Source organism: Leptodactylus fuscus, chromosome 3, assembly GCF_031893055.1.
Source record: "Leptodactylus fuscus isolate aLepFus1 chromosome 3, aLepFus1.hap2, whole genome shotgun sequence".
Lineage (NCBI taxonomy): Eukaryota > Metazoa > Chordata > Amphibia > Anura > Leptodactylidae > Leptodactylus > Leptodactylus fuscus.
In genome coordinates, this window is record NC_134267.1 from 121,209,438 (window position 1) to 121,224,300 (window position 14,863).

A 14,863-nucleotide genomic window follows, 5' to 3' on the forward strand; every position below is an offset into this window, starting at 1 on the left:
TAGTTTTCAAAGATATTTAACTCATTAACATCCACCCCAGGTGAGTCTTGCCACGTGGTCGGTCTTCTGCTTTGTAGGCTTTACAAATCCAAGAAGCTCCAGCTCAGAGACCGCTCTGATAAAACGTGCACTGGTAACCAGTTAAGGATCTTTTGCTCGGATCAGTGGGGAGTCTCAAGTTGCGGACTCCATTTTAAGATCTATGTCTCCTTTTGAAAACAATGAGAGCCAAAATCAGGCCAGAATCCATTATGTGTACGGGGCCTCAATGTAACAGTTTATTTGCCATGACATATATTCCACAATATCTATCTCTTTAGTGTTCCACTAAATAGTAAGTACCTACATGTGGGGTGTATTTGGGAAGGATCTCGTGCAAATAAATTACCCCTGTAACCAAAAAGGAATGCAGTGCAACATGGACTACTGTAGGCCTCAAAACAGACAGCTGCGGATTATAACCAAAGCCTGCCAGCAGTACCTCTATAGAAATCTTTACATCACAGTAAAAACCCAGATAAATAATAACTTTTTGTCTGAAAACCTGTTGAGGAACTCAATAATCCTTTATGACATGTAATGTGTAATAAAGAGTAGCAGCCTAAGGCCTCATGCGCACAACCAAGTTCCAATTTTTCATTGAAGGCCCCCAGATGACATTTGAGTGCCTCTAATCTTACATTGATATCAGTGATTGGTTCCACTTTGTTTTCATGATTCTATTGGACATAATTTTTGGAACGGAGCATCAGAACCCCTTTCGGATTGCACACTAAGTCATGTATAATAGCATCAGAAGTGAAACAAAAGTTGAACTGGTGACATTGATCATAACAATGCCATGAAGTAGGCTAAACAGAAGTTAAAAAAAGCCAATTGTTTACAGTGCTGATGTTGTCCCTTCAGCAGGACATTTTTACTTTACCTCATTCTTGTACATCCTCTTTTTGGATTTACCTCACTCTTGGACAAGCTATTGTCATATACTCCATCAGGACATTTGGTCAGTATATAGGGGAGTTTCCTACCCAAAACCCCATCAATGACTCAGAATGGAGATCTACTAGGAAGCAGCAGCCCTTGCTCTGGCTACCTCTGTATTACCAGCAATATATCCTACATTTTTGGTACGAATGTGTGTGGCTGCAGCTTTTCCGCAGCACAATCAATCGCTAAGGACGAGACCTGTACCGCCATGGTGGTTCCCATAATGAAGTGGCTGTAATGAGGCAAAAGGGTCTGGACACCAGCAGGAAATTTTGGCTTTACCCCAAACTTGTATGGCTTTGACTTAAAAGTGTATTTTATTCACTTCTACCCATAACTGGATGAACTGTAAGAAATAATGTAAGTTACTTGTTTAGCCAAGACTATTTGTGAGCTATTACAAGTGACATAACAAATCTAGCACTGAGAATGTCCAAGTTATTAATGAACCACCAAGAGAACTGCATCCAAGTTCTGGGCACAGGACAAGCCTTTACATGTGCGACATTTCTAAATGTTCAGCTGCTGCTTCACATTCTCTTTACTAGACGGACAAATAAAAAGGATACTGAGTCATTTCATCCACTTGCTTCAGGGAATCCGAATCACTGTCATCATCGGCACTGACAACTGTTGCAAATGCCTGAAGATAAGTAAATATGAAAATTTAGTGACACTGCTTGCTGCAATAAAACCTCATGCAAAAAAAAACCTACCATAAATCTTGCTTCATTCAAACAAACACAGTGCACAGGAACCAGAAACCAATCTGAATATTTCATCATATTGTAGATTCTATTAGATCACACACAGTAGATTGTACAGAAGGTAGTAAGCGGGGTTCTGATATAGTCCAGTTATATTCACTCAAAGCTATGTTTGGGAGCCCATGACAGGTAACCATTGTATAACTGCCAATGAACTACACTGTACAGCAGCAGCTTGTATACAGAGTATATATTATGTAACCATATTACTCTCATACCTCTAACCAGTCATAGAGGTTAATGAGTCTTCCACATTCAAGATGCAGTTTGTATGCAATGCATATATCAGGAGCTGCACTGGACAGGGTTCCATCGTTTTCCAAGGACTAAATGGAAAGAAGAGGTCAATGTTACAATATTGAATATAACGTTTCAGGGACATACAGTGAACAAACATCACTTGTAAATATAGTCTGAATCATTCTGGTCATTGCATGACACAAGGTATGAATCGGCTTTACTACCTTTAAATAAGTGGAAGGGTTGTTCAGAGCTGTGTGCAGGGCGATGCGAGGCACGGCATTCAGGTGTCTGCGGAGGATACTGGCACCACTGAAATATACAACTTCATACAAAGGTTGTTCTTCTGGACGAGTTAAGAAATCTCTGAAACAGGAAGCAAATCTGGGTTATAAGCAAAAGTAGAGAGCGATTCTACTCATGATATCATTTTGTGTAAGAATGTAAAGCGGTTCTGAAGCAAGCACACAGTGGGAAGCCATAAATGGTGTTCTGTGACTCAACATCGCACACGAATATACTCAAGATCTCCTAGTACAGCTTGCACCAAGATTGAAGAATTTTATCCTCAACAGTCTAATTGTAACCATCAAGTAAAATGCTCTTCCTGCTCTGAAGCTACTGGCGTCTTCCCACTTCTATTCCACCCTCACAGATACTGTCACAGCCGCCCCATCTTACTATTTACTCTCTCTCTCCTGATGGATTTGTTTGAGACAGGTTTCTGAACATTTTACAGAAGAGTGGGACTACAGGCTGCTCAAAAGTAAGGAAAATACCCATTTCCACTGATACGAAAGACAAGAAAGAGGGAGTACTATAAATCACAGTTCAGATCAAATAAACAGTGGACTGATTTATAATCTCCTGCAAATTAACATGATTTAAGCTGTCACTGCTGATCTATCACTTATCTGCTGACCATTCAATTGTCTGGGGTCTGTGTAGGTCAGTTACAAAAGTAGTGTTATATCACCTGGAGAAAACATCAAGGGGTGAAAGGTCAGAGAGGAGAAACATTAGCAGACAGGGGGTTGCAGCCCGACCACAGAAAGGTTACAAAGGGAAGACACTGACTATATGGCTCTGGGTCTTCTTGACCTCAGTGGGCCCTAGAATCTGCCCAAGATTATTGGTTTCTGACGCCAATACAGTTTGTACTGTGCTTAAAGGGATCCTATCATAAAAAACCCTTTTTTTCTAACTAACACGTCGGAATAGCCTTAAGAAAGGCTATTCTTCTCCTACCTTTCGTTGTCTTCTCCACGCCACCGTTCCGTAGGAATCCCAGTTCTTGTTGGTATGCAAATCAATCTCTTTCAGCACTGGGGGTGGGCCACAGCGCTCAAACAGCACTGGGGGCATCCCCAATGCTGCGAGAGAACTCTCTCCAGCGCCGCCTCCATATTCATCAGCAGCATCCTCTTCATCTGGCGGTGGCTTGTAAGTTCTAGGCCTCGGGAAGAGCAGACTGCGCATGCCCACAAGCCACGAGAAAATGTCCACTTTCACAGTATTGTAAGCGGCCATTTTCTCGTGGCCTGTGGGCATGTGCAGTCTGCTCTGCCCGAGGCCTAGAAGTTACAAGCCACCGCCGGAAGAAGACGCTGAAGAGGATGCTGCTGACAAAGATGGAGGTGGCGCTGGAGAGAGTTCTCTCGCAGCATTGGGATGCCCCAGTGCTGTTTGAGTGCTGGGGCCCGCCGCCAGTGCTGCGAGATAGCTCATTTGCATACCGACAAGAACCAGGATTCCTACGGAACGGCGGCGCGGAGAAGACAACAAAAGGTAGGAGAAGAATAGCCTTTCTTAAGGCTATTTCGACGTGTTAATCAAGAAAAAAAAGGGTTTGTATGATAGGATCCCTTTAACCTGTTGACTACATATATCCAACTGAACATTATGGTGGACCTAAAACACCCCAGACTACTTATTGCCATAATGATTTGCGTAGTGAGAGGGGAGGCGCCATTCTTTAAATACCGTATAATAATAATGTATAATACTAAATGGCAATGAATATACAATTTAAAGCAGGCATCTCTGTCCTTCCATCTGTGGCTATAGCCACAATTAGGGTATATCTTTGCCAGCATGAATAGTCGATATACATGCTTAAACTGTATGAGGTGTTTTAGGATTACAACCTCTTTATTGGATATAAGAGACAGTACAAGTAACAAGTAGCAATGTAAGACTCCTTCACACAGAAATATGCTAAATTTTATATTACTAGAGTCAGACTAAGCCACATTTCATAATACACACCTAACAAGACCATCAAGAAAATTTACCACCTCAAGGCGAAGGGATTCAAATCTACTTGGTTTCTTTGTTCTTCTTGTTTCTTTCATTTCTAGCAGTGTCTAGAGAGTCACAAATGGAATACATTACATGAGACACAGTCTGTCTAAATAAATATCTTACATCTTAACATCAGGTTCCAATCAGATGTTGTTCTAACCTGCTGCTGAACCCAGATAGAAATCTGTATGGCTTTAAATGTGAACATGTAGAAAGTAAAAACAACAATGGCAAGGTATTTGCAATTCACATTTGTGAATAGCAATGTTTTCTTGTCTGGTGCACAGTGTGTATGCTGGATGCACAAGAAAAACACTACACAGTTCTTCTCGTCAAAGTCTAAAGTGGGCGAGAGGCAAAAGATTCCACTCCTACAACACTGCTGGACATATACCCAATCATTACATTACATCTGCAGATGTTTTAGCAGAAATCATAGTGAAAACCAGAAATGTATCTGTTTTAACTAAAGTTTTTGCAAACTTAAATCTGTATTTTTATGTAAAAAGGTACTTATATGCTGTCAGGACTCCATCCACATAGAGTGACTGATGCTCAAATCACAAAGTTGTCACTTTAGTCTGAAATGAATGGAGACATTTTTTGGAAACATTACAATATCTGAAATCAGATAGGTCAGTATTCTTTGACCAGGTAAAGCCACTGGGGTTTAATATTCTGCTCTTAACAAGAGCAGGTTAAGTAATGACAGTGACATTTTCCCTCTGTCTTGTCAATTGACAAAGGATTGTCTGGAATCAGATATATGTTGTGCATCTTACCATCAAAGTGCTCTCCCTGGAAGAAAAACATTCTTTGTTTTGTGTGTCAATATTTTAGACTAATGCTCAGTGTTATCCACCTGTTCTAGCAAGCAATAGCAAGAATAACTTGCAGTGACTGCTGTCAGCAATCTAGAGTCAGCAGTCTGTAATGTTACTTACTCTACTAATAAGGCTTGTAATCGCCAGAGGTGGTACTCAGACTCCTGTGGAACAGATTGTACTTTGTAGCAGTCACTGTGAATCAGACTGTACTGTGTGGGGGGCCCCTTCACTATTTATGTCACACAGTATCTGTTTATTATAGGCTGTAATAATATTGCACGGTCGTTCTAAAACAGATCCTGTGCAATGTAAATAGTGAACATTAACACGACAGTATTTTGTGGGTCAATAATTGTCTGCAATTGTGGATCTGCATAGTATTAAGATTAAACTGCCGTGTTGGCACTTTGCAACAAATTAGTGGGTTTTGTGTTGTGGTTTGGGCACTCGGTTTCTAAAAGGTTCACCATCACTGGTATATGCCATAACTTTAATGTTTAAGTGTTGTGCTTCCCACATCTAGTCTGTAACATGCGTTGAGGATAAGGGGGAGTATAAAAAAATAATGCAATACAGTAAAAGTGCTGGCAAATAAGACAATTATTCATCTTACAGTAGCATCTATAGTTACTAGAGATGAGTGAGTAGTATTTGATTGAGTAGGTATTCGATCGAATACTACGGTATTCGAAATACTCGTACTCGATCGAATACTACTCGCTATTCGAATGGAAAAATTCGATGCAGAACTAGCATTGATTGGCCGAATGCTATACAGTCGGCCAATCAACGCTGGTTCTTTTCCTACCTTTAGAAGTCTTCTCCGCGCAGCGTCCCCACGGCGTCTTCCGGCTCTGAATTCACTCTGCCAGGCATCGGGCCTGGGCAGAGCCGACTGCGCATGCCCGCGCTACAAGAAAATGGCCGCTTTGACTGTAAGCGGCCATTTTCTTGTAGTGCGGGCATGTGCAGTCGGCTCTGCCCAGGCCCGATGCCTGGCAGAGTGAATTCAGAGCCGGAAAACGCCGCACGGAGAAGAATTCGCGGAGAATCCAGCCCGACCCTCACCCGTGGACTTGGTAAGTTCAATTTCATCGAATGTTGCCTAAACCTGAAACGAGCATTTTTCCCCCATAGAGTATCATAGGGTTCGATATTCGATTCGAGTAGTCGAATATTGAGAGACTACTCGAAACGAATATCGAATATCGAACATTTTACTGTTCGCTCATCTCTAATAGTTACCAGTTTGCTTATCCGTAACTGCTGATGGCACTAGTCCATCACTTCCAGTATTATTTACATACTTCCCTCCATGTTACAGAGCAAATGGGAGAATTGTAACTTATTAAAACATCTTATGAGTGAGTAAAATGACTTTTAGACTAAGGTTCCACAATGCGGAAAAGCTGCTTTTTTGTTGCAGATTTCATTGCCAAAGGAAAGGGAAATACTGTAGAAAGAAAGCTTACACTTCTTACTTATGCTTAATCCAAAGCTGCTGGCTTTGTCTCCAAGAAAGCAGCAAAATCTGCAACAAAAAAAGGATCTTTTCTGCAACGTGGGGCCTAAGCTTTAATGTCTGACTACTTTCTGAATGCATTTGGCAAACGCCCTACAATTTTACATCTTGTGTATGGCACAATCCAATAGAACATCAAAATCCTACATACTTTCTGAAGCTGGTAAAGGTCAGTCTTCTTTTGCAGGCCTTTTTGTGTGGCGCTCTCTTCTACATTTTCTACATTTTCCAGATGATCTCCTGAAATGAAAAGATTAAAAAATAACCAGCGTCAATGCAAACATTGGATTTATTTAAAATGTAACTCCCATTTTATATTTATATAAATATACTTATAAATAAATATATTTAGGCAAAGTACTTATTGAAATAGATTCAAAATCTGGCATTGCTGATGATGTGGTCTCCCATGTCTAGAAACTGTATTCATGTTAGTACCTGTAGCCATGTATATTTCCTATTTCTGCAAAACGCTGCAGAGCTAATACTATATAGCTCCAAGAACCTGGGGCTGTGATAATCTACAGGTCCTGAAATCTGCACAAACTAGTGCTGATAACAGGGGGAAGGCAATGGATGCATGGTGACATGAACGAGAGAGGAGGGAGATGTGGGCCCTATGTAAAAGAGGGGGCTATAGGGAGCAGATTAAGAAAGAGGCAGAGGAGATATTTTCACAGAAGAGTTAGAGCAGAAGAACAGGGTGCGGGGCTCTGAATGAATGAATCTGGGGTCACATGGTAGTTCTGTAAAGAGAGGCCTCTTGTTTATGCAGCAACCTATGCTCAAAAAAAAAGAAAAAAGTCATAGTGGTCAGCAGTGGCGTAACTAGGAATGGCGGGGCCCCGTGGCGAACTTTTGACATGGGGGCCCCCCCCCCCATCCCAACTGACGCCGAAGACCTCGACCGACCCCCTCCTCCGCACTCTATTATGTCCCTTACTGGCCCCTGCACACAGTATTAACCCCAATAGTGGCCCCTGCACACAGTATTAACCCCAATAGTGGCCCCTGCACACAGTATTAACCCCTATAGTGGCCCCTGCACACAGTATTAACCCCTATAGTGGCCCCTGCACACAGTATTAACCCCTATAGTGGCCCCTGCACACAGTATTAACCCCTATAGTGGCCCCTGCACACAGTATTAACCCCATAGTGGCCCCTGCACACAGTATTAAATCCAATAGTGTCCCTCTGTAGACACCCATAAACAATTATTATACTCTGGGGTCTTTTCAGACCCCAGAGTATAATAATCGGAGACCCGGGGAATAAAAACATAAAAAAAACAACCCACTGTTGCTTCTTACCTGTTCCCCGGCTCCTGTGCTGTGCTGTCCTCCTCTCGCGTTCTTCTTTAATGACGTCGGACGTCACATGACCCGGGAAGCATGCCGGGTTCATGTGACGTCAGACAACAGTAGGACGGAGGCCTGGCAGGATCGCGGAGAGGTAAGTAACAGTGTTTGTTATGTTCCATTACCTCTCCCGATCCGCCGGTCATTATACTCGGGGGTCTGCAAAGACCCCCGAGTATAATGATAGCCCCTGTGGGGCCCGCGGTGTCACTTGCCGATCCCGGCCCAGCCAGGATCGGCAAGTGAATAGGGCCCGTAACTGCCTATTTTAAAAAAACCGCAGCGGTAGCGGCTGTCACCGGGCCCCCTAATGGCCCGGGCCCTGTGGCAGCTGCTACTGCTGCTACCACGGTAGTTACGCCCCTGGTGGTCAGGTGACTTATTGAAGAAGGTAAAAGCAGAAAAAGGAAAGACACTATGAATAGGCAAGATTACTGTTGAGATGTACTTTCAGAAAATATAATGGAGTGTCCCTTTAAATCTTGTTAAATCTCCTTACTCTTCTGAATATAGAAAATGGAAAAAATGGCAGCACTCCAATATTTAGAAAAAGTGTGGATTTATTCCAAGCAGCGACGTTTCGGTTCTTATCTGAACCTTTCTCAAGCTTGAGAAAGGTTCAGATAAGAACCGAAACGTCGCTGCTTGGAATAAATCCACACTTTTTCTAAATATTGGAGTGCTGCCATTTTTTCCATTTTCTATATAAAGTTGAAGATTAGCCACCTTCCAGTTTGGCTTTGCACCCGGTTTGTATGCTGTGCTGCTTCTGCATTTTTTTCTACTACTCTTCTGAATAGTGACGGCAGCTTCTGAGAAGATTGTCAAAGGGAGGACAGAAAAATAAAAGAAATTATGACTCTTGTAAGGCAGGAAACTGAAAACTAAAAATGTGCCATGTCCTTAAGAGGATAAAGTTTTTAAGTGAGATCATGCGGCTATAAAAAACATCATTATTATTTTAGAAGTCTAAAAAAGCAACACATTTTAAGCAGATGAAAGCACAGGTGTTAAATGGTTAATCACTGGTTCTCAGCACTGTCCTCCCCCTCTAAAATCAGGTCAAGAGAAAAACAAGAAGATAAATGAATTGGAGGCCACCCATGAGCCAAGGCATGCTTCACTTAAGACAATGGCACATACAGAAATAGAAGAGTGCACTGGCATGGTTAGCTATTTATGAACAGAAATTACTAAGATATGCGGTTTCTAAATTCTTAGATAAGAAGTCCTCCAGATGTCTGAAAGGAGAATACTGTATAATATATTCACCTTCAAGACACTGAAATTGTGCCAAGAACGCCTTTACTTTTTTTAAAGCGCTGTCCAGCTGTCCTCCAGAATACGGTTTCAAAACCTCCAAGCACTTATGAAGTGTGGTCACTAGCTCATCCTTTGCCAGCATTCTGCAATGAAAAACACAAGAAGAAGCCAGAAGCTTAAATATCAGCATGTAACGCTACAAGTTATCTGGGGAACTTACTAAGACCTGGTATTTCATTAGCAGCCTCCTAATAAATTTTGTGTATTTTTGGCTGCCTGATGAAATTTGTACCTGCTAAGAACAAGCTTTTTCTGGAGCATAAAATAATAAATTCAGCAATCCCATTGTAGCTTCTGCCATCCCAATTTTTAAAAATGTATTGAAAAGTTCTATTGAGAGTGTAGCGACAAATCGAAAAACAAGTTGCAAATGTTGTCCAATGTGTCCATCACACGACCATGAACTGTCAATCACATGGCCACGGTCTGATTATTATCCACTGAAAGTAAGCAGGATGAATGACAGAAAGCAGAGATCTAGAAAACCGTGAGGAAGCCTTCTATAGGTGAAACGCGTAGGGTTGCAGAACGTCTTGTCTTATTCTGTCTCTGGGTTCGAAGGCTGTTCATTACGGCTACAGGTACGCTATTGTGTATATATTCTATATGATTCTCTAGGCTGACGGGGGGCTTATTTTTCTCTACCTACTATATAGATATTGTGCAGACTATAACCACTTGGTGTATGATTTTGTCTGCTGCAGTTTGTAACTAGTATTAACATCAGTGTGTGATATTCTGGGTATATACTTGTCTTTATTGGTGCTTTTATCTGTCCATTTGTACATTTATTTGCCCATTGAGTTAACCTGATTGTCTTTGCACCTCTGTCTGGATTTTTTCTGATGATATATGATCTATCCTATATACAAACAATTTAATTTATTAGCTGAAACCAAACATCCCCTTTAAAGAGAAGCTAGTGATGTTGTCTCCCCAATTCTCCTGACACGTTCCCTTCACAAAGTGTATTATGTAGAGTGAGTTGTTCTTGTAATTATTTATTAGGAAGCCCCTGTGCTCTGCAGGATGATGCGCTTTGTGCCTTAGAAGGCCCTCAGCATATGAACTACTAACATAAACTAAATACCAGATTTTTCTAACACCACAAATGCAGCTACAACTAGGACTAGTCTGTTCAAAATTTATGAGGAAAACTGTGTTACACATCAAAAAAGGCTACTAAATATTTAGCACGCGCATGAAATCAGCACTGAGAGCTTACATCATCATTTAGGGTAAATAAGGACAGTTATTTGGATTTCAGACATCAAATGTTTGGCAATGCCGAGAAATAGGAAATTGCAAATATTCTTTGCAGTCATAGGTTAACTTCCCTAAAATAAAGAGAGACTCTTAACATGTTTTTAGTATATGCTTTTATTCACCATGAAATAAAAAATACAAGTTGTGGAGGATCTTTTCTTAGGGCCCCTTCACACGGAGTTTACGCTACGTGTATTCTGTCTACGCTCCGTTCATTTTGTTCATTTTACACGTGTAAAAATACACGTGTAAAATGTAGTTAGCAATTGAGGTCAATGGCATGTTTGTATAATGCGCGTCTTTTTGCAAATACAAACATGCCATTGAACTCAATGGCTAACTACATTTAACATGTGCATTTTTACACGTGTAAGGGTGCGTTCACACGATACTTTGATTTCAATGGGAGTTCGGATCGTATACGCCGCATTATTTTGCGGCCGGAAAATAGCACGGCGTATACGAACCAAACTCCCATTGAAATCAATGGGAGAGTTTACGGCACGCAAACTGTTGCATGCCGTATACGTGCCACATCACGCGGCACGTTACATCGTGTGAACGCACCCTTAAAATGAACAAAATGAGTGGAGCATAGACAGAATACACGGAGCGTAAACTCCGTGTGAAGGGGCCGTTAGATCTGTGCATTAGTCTGTTCCTTTGTTATAAATTGGGTCTAACTGTTTACATCATCAAAGGTATCGGTCCCTATACTGTCTCTGATAGGACAGTGTCAGCATCCGTAGGGACACACACTAACTGGTGACACCCAGTTGACAATAGAAGCATACATTTCTATAAAGAAGTACAGATGAATAGTACAATGCACAGTTATGCTCTAGTATTGGTATTTCATAAGGAATGTAAGCATTTAGTAAAACAAACACGTTTTTTTTTTTAAGATAGGAATATGCATAAAAGAATGGACAATTTGGGATATTTTATAGGCATTTCTGCATTTTTTGTTTAAATCAGATTCGTTGTTGGGATGTGACGTAGTGGGCTTGTGATCAGACATGTGGAATTAGAGCTCCTGCCAAATCTATCCTAACAGAAAAACTGAGATGCCCGAGCAGGGTGATAATAAGAGAAGGGGACCCCAGGGTCTAAAATTCAGCACGATCCAAGATGGGTTATAGCCGTACCAGAAAGTCTGTTCCCAACACTCGTACTATATACAACACTGGGCAAGAAGTACTTGGCTTTATACCCTATATAGTAGGGGAGTACCGGTACTGCAGTTCATTAATTATACAGGGACTGTTTTTATGCCGGGTTTCCGCTGTGTGAACATACCCTTAGAGCATTTTCATATGTTGCAAAAATGACACTTTTTGCAGCAATTTGCAAATATTGTGGGAAGATGCAGTATGCCCACACTGCATAAATAAACCCAAAGTTTTTGTTTATACTTGAAGAACAGCCATCTGTATTAAGAAAACAGTATGCAGCCGTCAGTCTGCTGTAAATCTACTGTATATTGTTATAGCAGATTATCTCAAGAAAAAAGCTAACAGAAAAATGTTTAAAAAATACACCAAAATTGACAGTCTTTTGTCATTTTAAATTTGATTTACTTTTGTATCCAAACGTACAGGTCTTACATACAGGACAGACATGATGGGAATAAGGTCTTATCCATCAGCAGGCATTCGACCAGACTTTATTCAGAGACAAGAAACTGATGCAGGCCTGCCTTCTGATAGATATACAGGGAATCCAGAGGTAATTTAAGATTTCCCCAGGTACCACTGCTGTATTTCCAATTACGCCTTCAACTAATGGAAGCAAATCTAATACGATCACATTAAGGAGCCACGTTCCACAAAGTACAGTCACAAGTCAGCCTGCACTTTACATTTGATACCCATTTGCCTCTTTTGAATTTACAGAGATGCAGTATCCTACACAGAGTACAGAGAGCAAAGTATCTGAGAAATAAACAGACTTACCGTAGGAGGTTTAATGCGGAGATGTAGTCTTCTGTTTCCCAAATATTCTTTTCCAAACAAGCACAGTAAAGTTCTCTAATCTGGAAGCCAAGCATAGTAAAATGACTGTTTTAACTCAATCACATCCAGATTTATTATTGCGATGGCCTGAGGACTAAAAATGTCAATAAATATAAGGGGCTCATCTCCACACTTCTCAATGCCATTGCAAGATCATGTTTACATAAAACCATGAGTACGTACACAAGTGGACAAAATTGTTGGTACCCCGCGTTTATGTTTAATCAAATTTTATTGAGGATTTTGCAAATACAAGGGAAGGGGGAAACAGGAATATAAGAAAAACACAGAAACAGCTGAGGCTTGCAGGCCTCAACGTAACAGGAGCCAAACGGTAGCCTCAGATCAGTCATGCGTATCATAATACAAAAATATCTGCATCAGCAAGGCAAATGTAAAGTAAAAACTCAGGAACAACTGAGAACAACAATGGACAGATGGGACACAGGGGAAAAGACAACCATAGGGGGATGTTGTTATGTCAGTCCAGGTAGCTGCAACAGGGCTAAGGAATAGCAGTAGGAATTCTGGCCCTGCACTACTCCCACTAGCTATCCCGGTCCCTGCCTCACGGGTGTGGGTCGGCTGTTCTCAGGCTAAGCCTGACCCCGACGGCTCCTCTCTCACTGACACCGTAGGCCTAGAGGGAAGTGGGAGAAGGAATGCCCTATAAGATCTCTAGGGACTGGAGACTAAAGGGGGTCACCCCTAACGAACAAGTGAAGCTGCTACTGACAGGGACTGACAAGGGTGTGCGCTGACTAACAACACAAGCAGCACACAGGAAAAATGTGGGAAAGGATTCCCCCAAACCAATATGGGAAGGAACCTTACACTAGGAAACAAACACAGGGAAACTGAGTAGAAATCAAAGGATAAGGCCATTCACTCACACAGTCAGTTATACACAGAGGGAGGATTGGTGAACACAGAAGGGAAAACTCACACACCAACTAGTTCACCCAAACCTCCCAAAAACCAACCATGGAACTTCCTCTATCCCAGAACACCACCTACTCCTCCTGCTAAGGCCTAGCACTGTAAAAGCGACACTCAGCACAGAACCATGGGAGGCATGGGTTTAAATACAGAGTAGAGACCACTCCTCCCAGGTGCAAATGGGAGGACAGACTAATCAACCAGGAGATAAAGCTGCCTACCATCAGTGCGCACGTGCAAGTCAGAAGTTGTGCACCAATACTCACGACAGGACAACCCCGCAGCGCCAGGATGCCACCCCAGACACCGCGCAGCCAAAAACTCCCCAGGTAAGAAAAATAGAAAGCAATGAACCTAAATACTCCTAACAGATGTAGTGATGAGACAAGACGGACACAAAAACAAAGACAGAGGAACCATGGGAGAGATAAGAGGTAGGGAGGAAGAAGACCAGATGGGCGAAATCAAGAGAAAGAGGAGGAAAAAGCGGAGCAGTCCTGAAACATAACCCAGGGCCTCCAGACACTGTCAAACCTGGAGGAAGACGGAGAGTCCTCCGCAACCAGAGCCTCCATTCTCCTAATAAGGAGAAGCTCCTGTAGAAATTCAAGCATAGTAGGCGGGACAGTACTGCGCTAATGCCTAGGAATGAAAGCCCTAGCGGCCGTAAGGAAATGTCGCAAAAGGTCCTTCTTGATCTCAGAATTCTTGCCAGGGAGGACTGAAAGGAGGGCCACCTTAGGCGACGGGGTGACAGGTTGATCACATACCTAAGAATACAGAGAGAGAAAACCGCATCCCAAAAGGGTCGGAGGACACCACACTCCCATCATATACGGAGCATGGTGCCCCTCTCGGTGCCACAGCACCAACATCTGTACCAACACCTGTACCAATGGGAGAGAATCTTGAAATTTCTCTCCTGTGCACTGCAGGGCAAGGCCATTTTATAAGTGAGGAAGAAAGATTTACTCCAATCAGCAGGAAGTAGACTAGTGGCGAGGTCAGAGTTCCAAGACCCAGCGTAGGAAGGAAGCCCAGGAGTGGCATCAAGGAGAACATTATATAATAAGGAGAGAGCTCGCGGGGTAGGATCCGCACGGGAGAGGAAGAACTCCGGGGTGGACAGGGGAGAAGAAAGAAGAGATGGTAAGGAGAACTTCCTCAAGAAGGAAGACAGTTGGCCATACTCCAGCCAAGACAAGTGAAGGTCCGGGTTGGTCAGGCATAGTTGAGCAAATGGAAGAAGGGGAGGGTCCCCAGCGACCTGATGGAGACAAGTATCGTTGCTTCTACGCTAGCAAAGAAAACG

The 14,863-nt window shown here is 42.3% G+C and overlaps 1 protein-coding gene across 1 annotated transcript in view; it reads right to left on the minus strand.

Annotated features, from left to right (window-relative positions):
* The window catches only part of ORC3 (origin recognition complex subunit 3), a 43,020-nt gene continuing 28,157 nt past the window's right edge, over positions 1 to 14,863 (minus strand). Inside the window, exons 14-21 of the mRNA XM_075268243.1 lie at positions 12,553 to 12,632; positions 9,281 to 9,414; positions 6,799 to 6,887; positions 4,263 to 4,360; positions 2,219 to 2,360; positions 1,973 to 2,080; positions 1,557 to 1,630; positions 1 to 130 (exon numbers count right to left, since the gene is read on the minus strand). Coding sequence (XP_075124344.1) covers positions 25 to 130; positions 1,557 to 1,630; positions 1,973 to 2,080; positions 2,219 to 2,360; positions 4,263 to 4,360; positions 6,799 to 6,887; positions 9,281 to 9,414; positions 12,553 to 12,632 — 831 coding nt within the window. The 3' untranslated portion in view covers positions 1 to 24. The remainder of the gene's footprint in view (positions 131 to 1,556; positions 1,631 to 1,972; positions 2,081 to 2,218; positions 2,361 to 4,262; positions 4,361 to 6,798; positions 6,888 to 9,280; positions 9,415 to 12,552; positions 12,633 to 14,863) is intronic.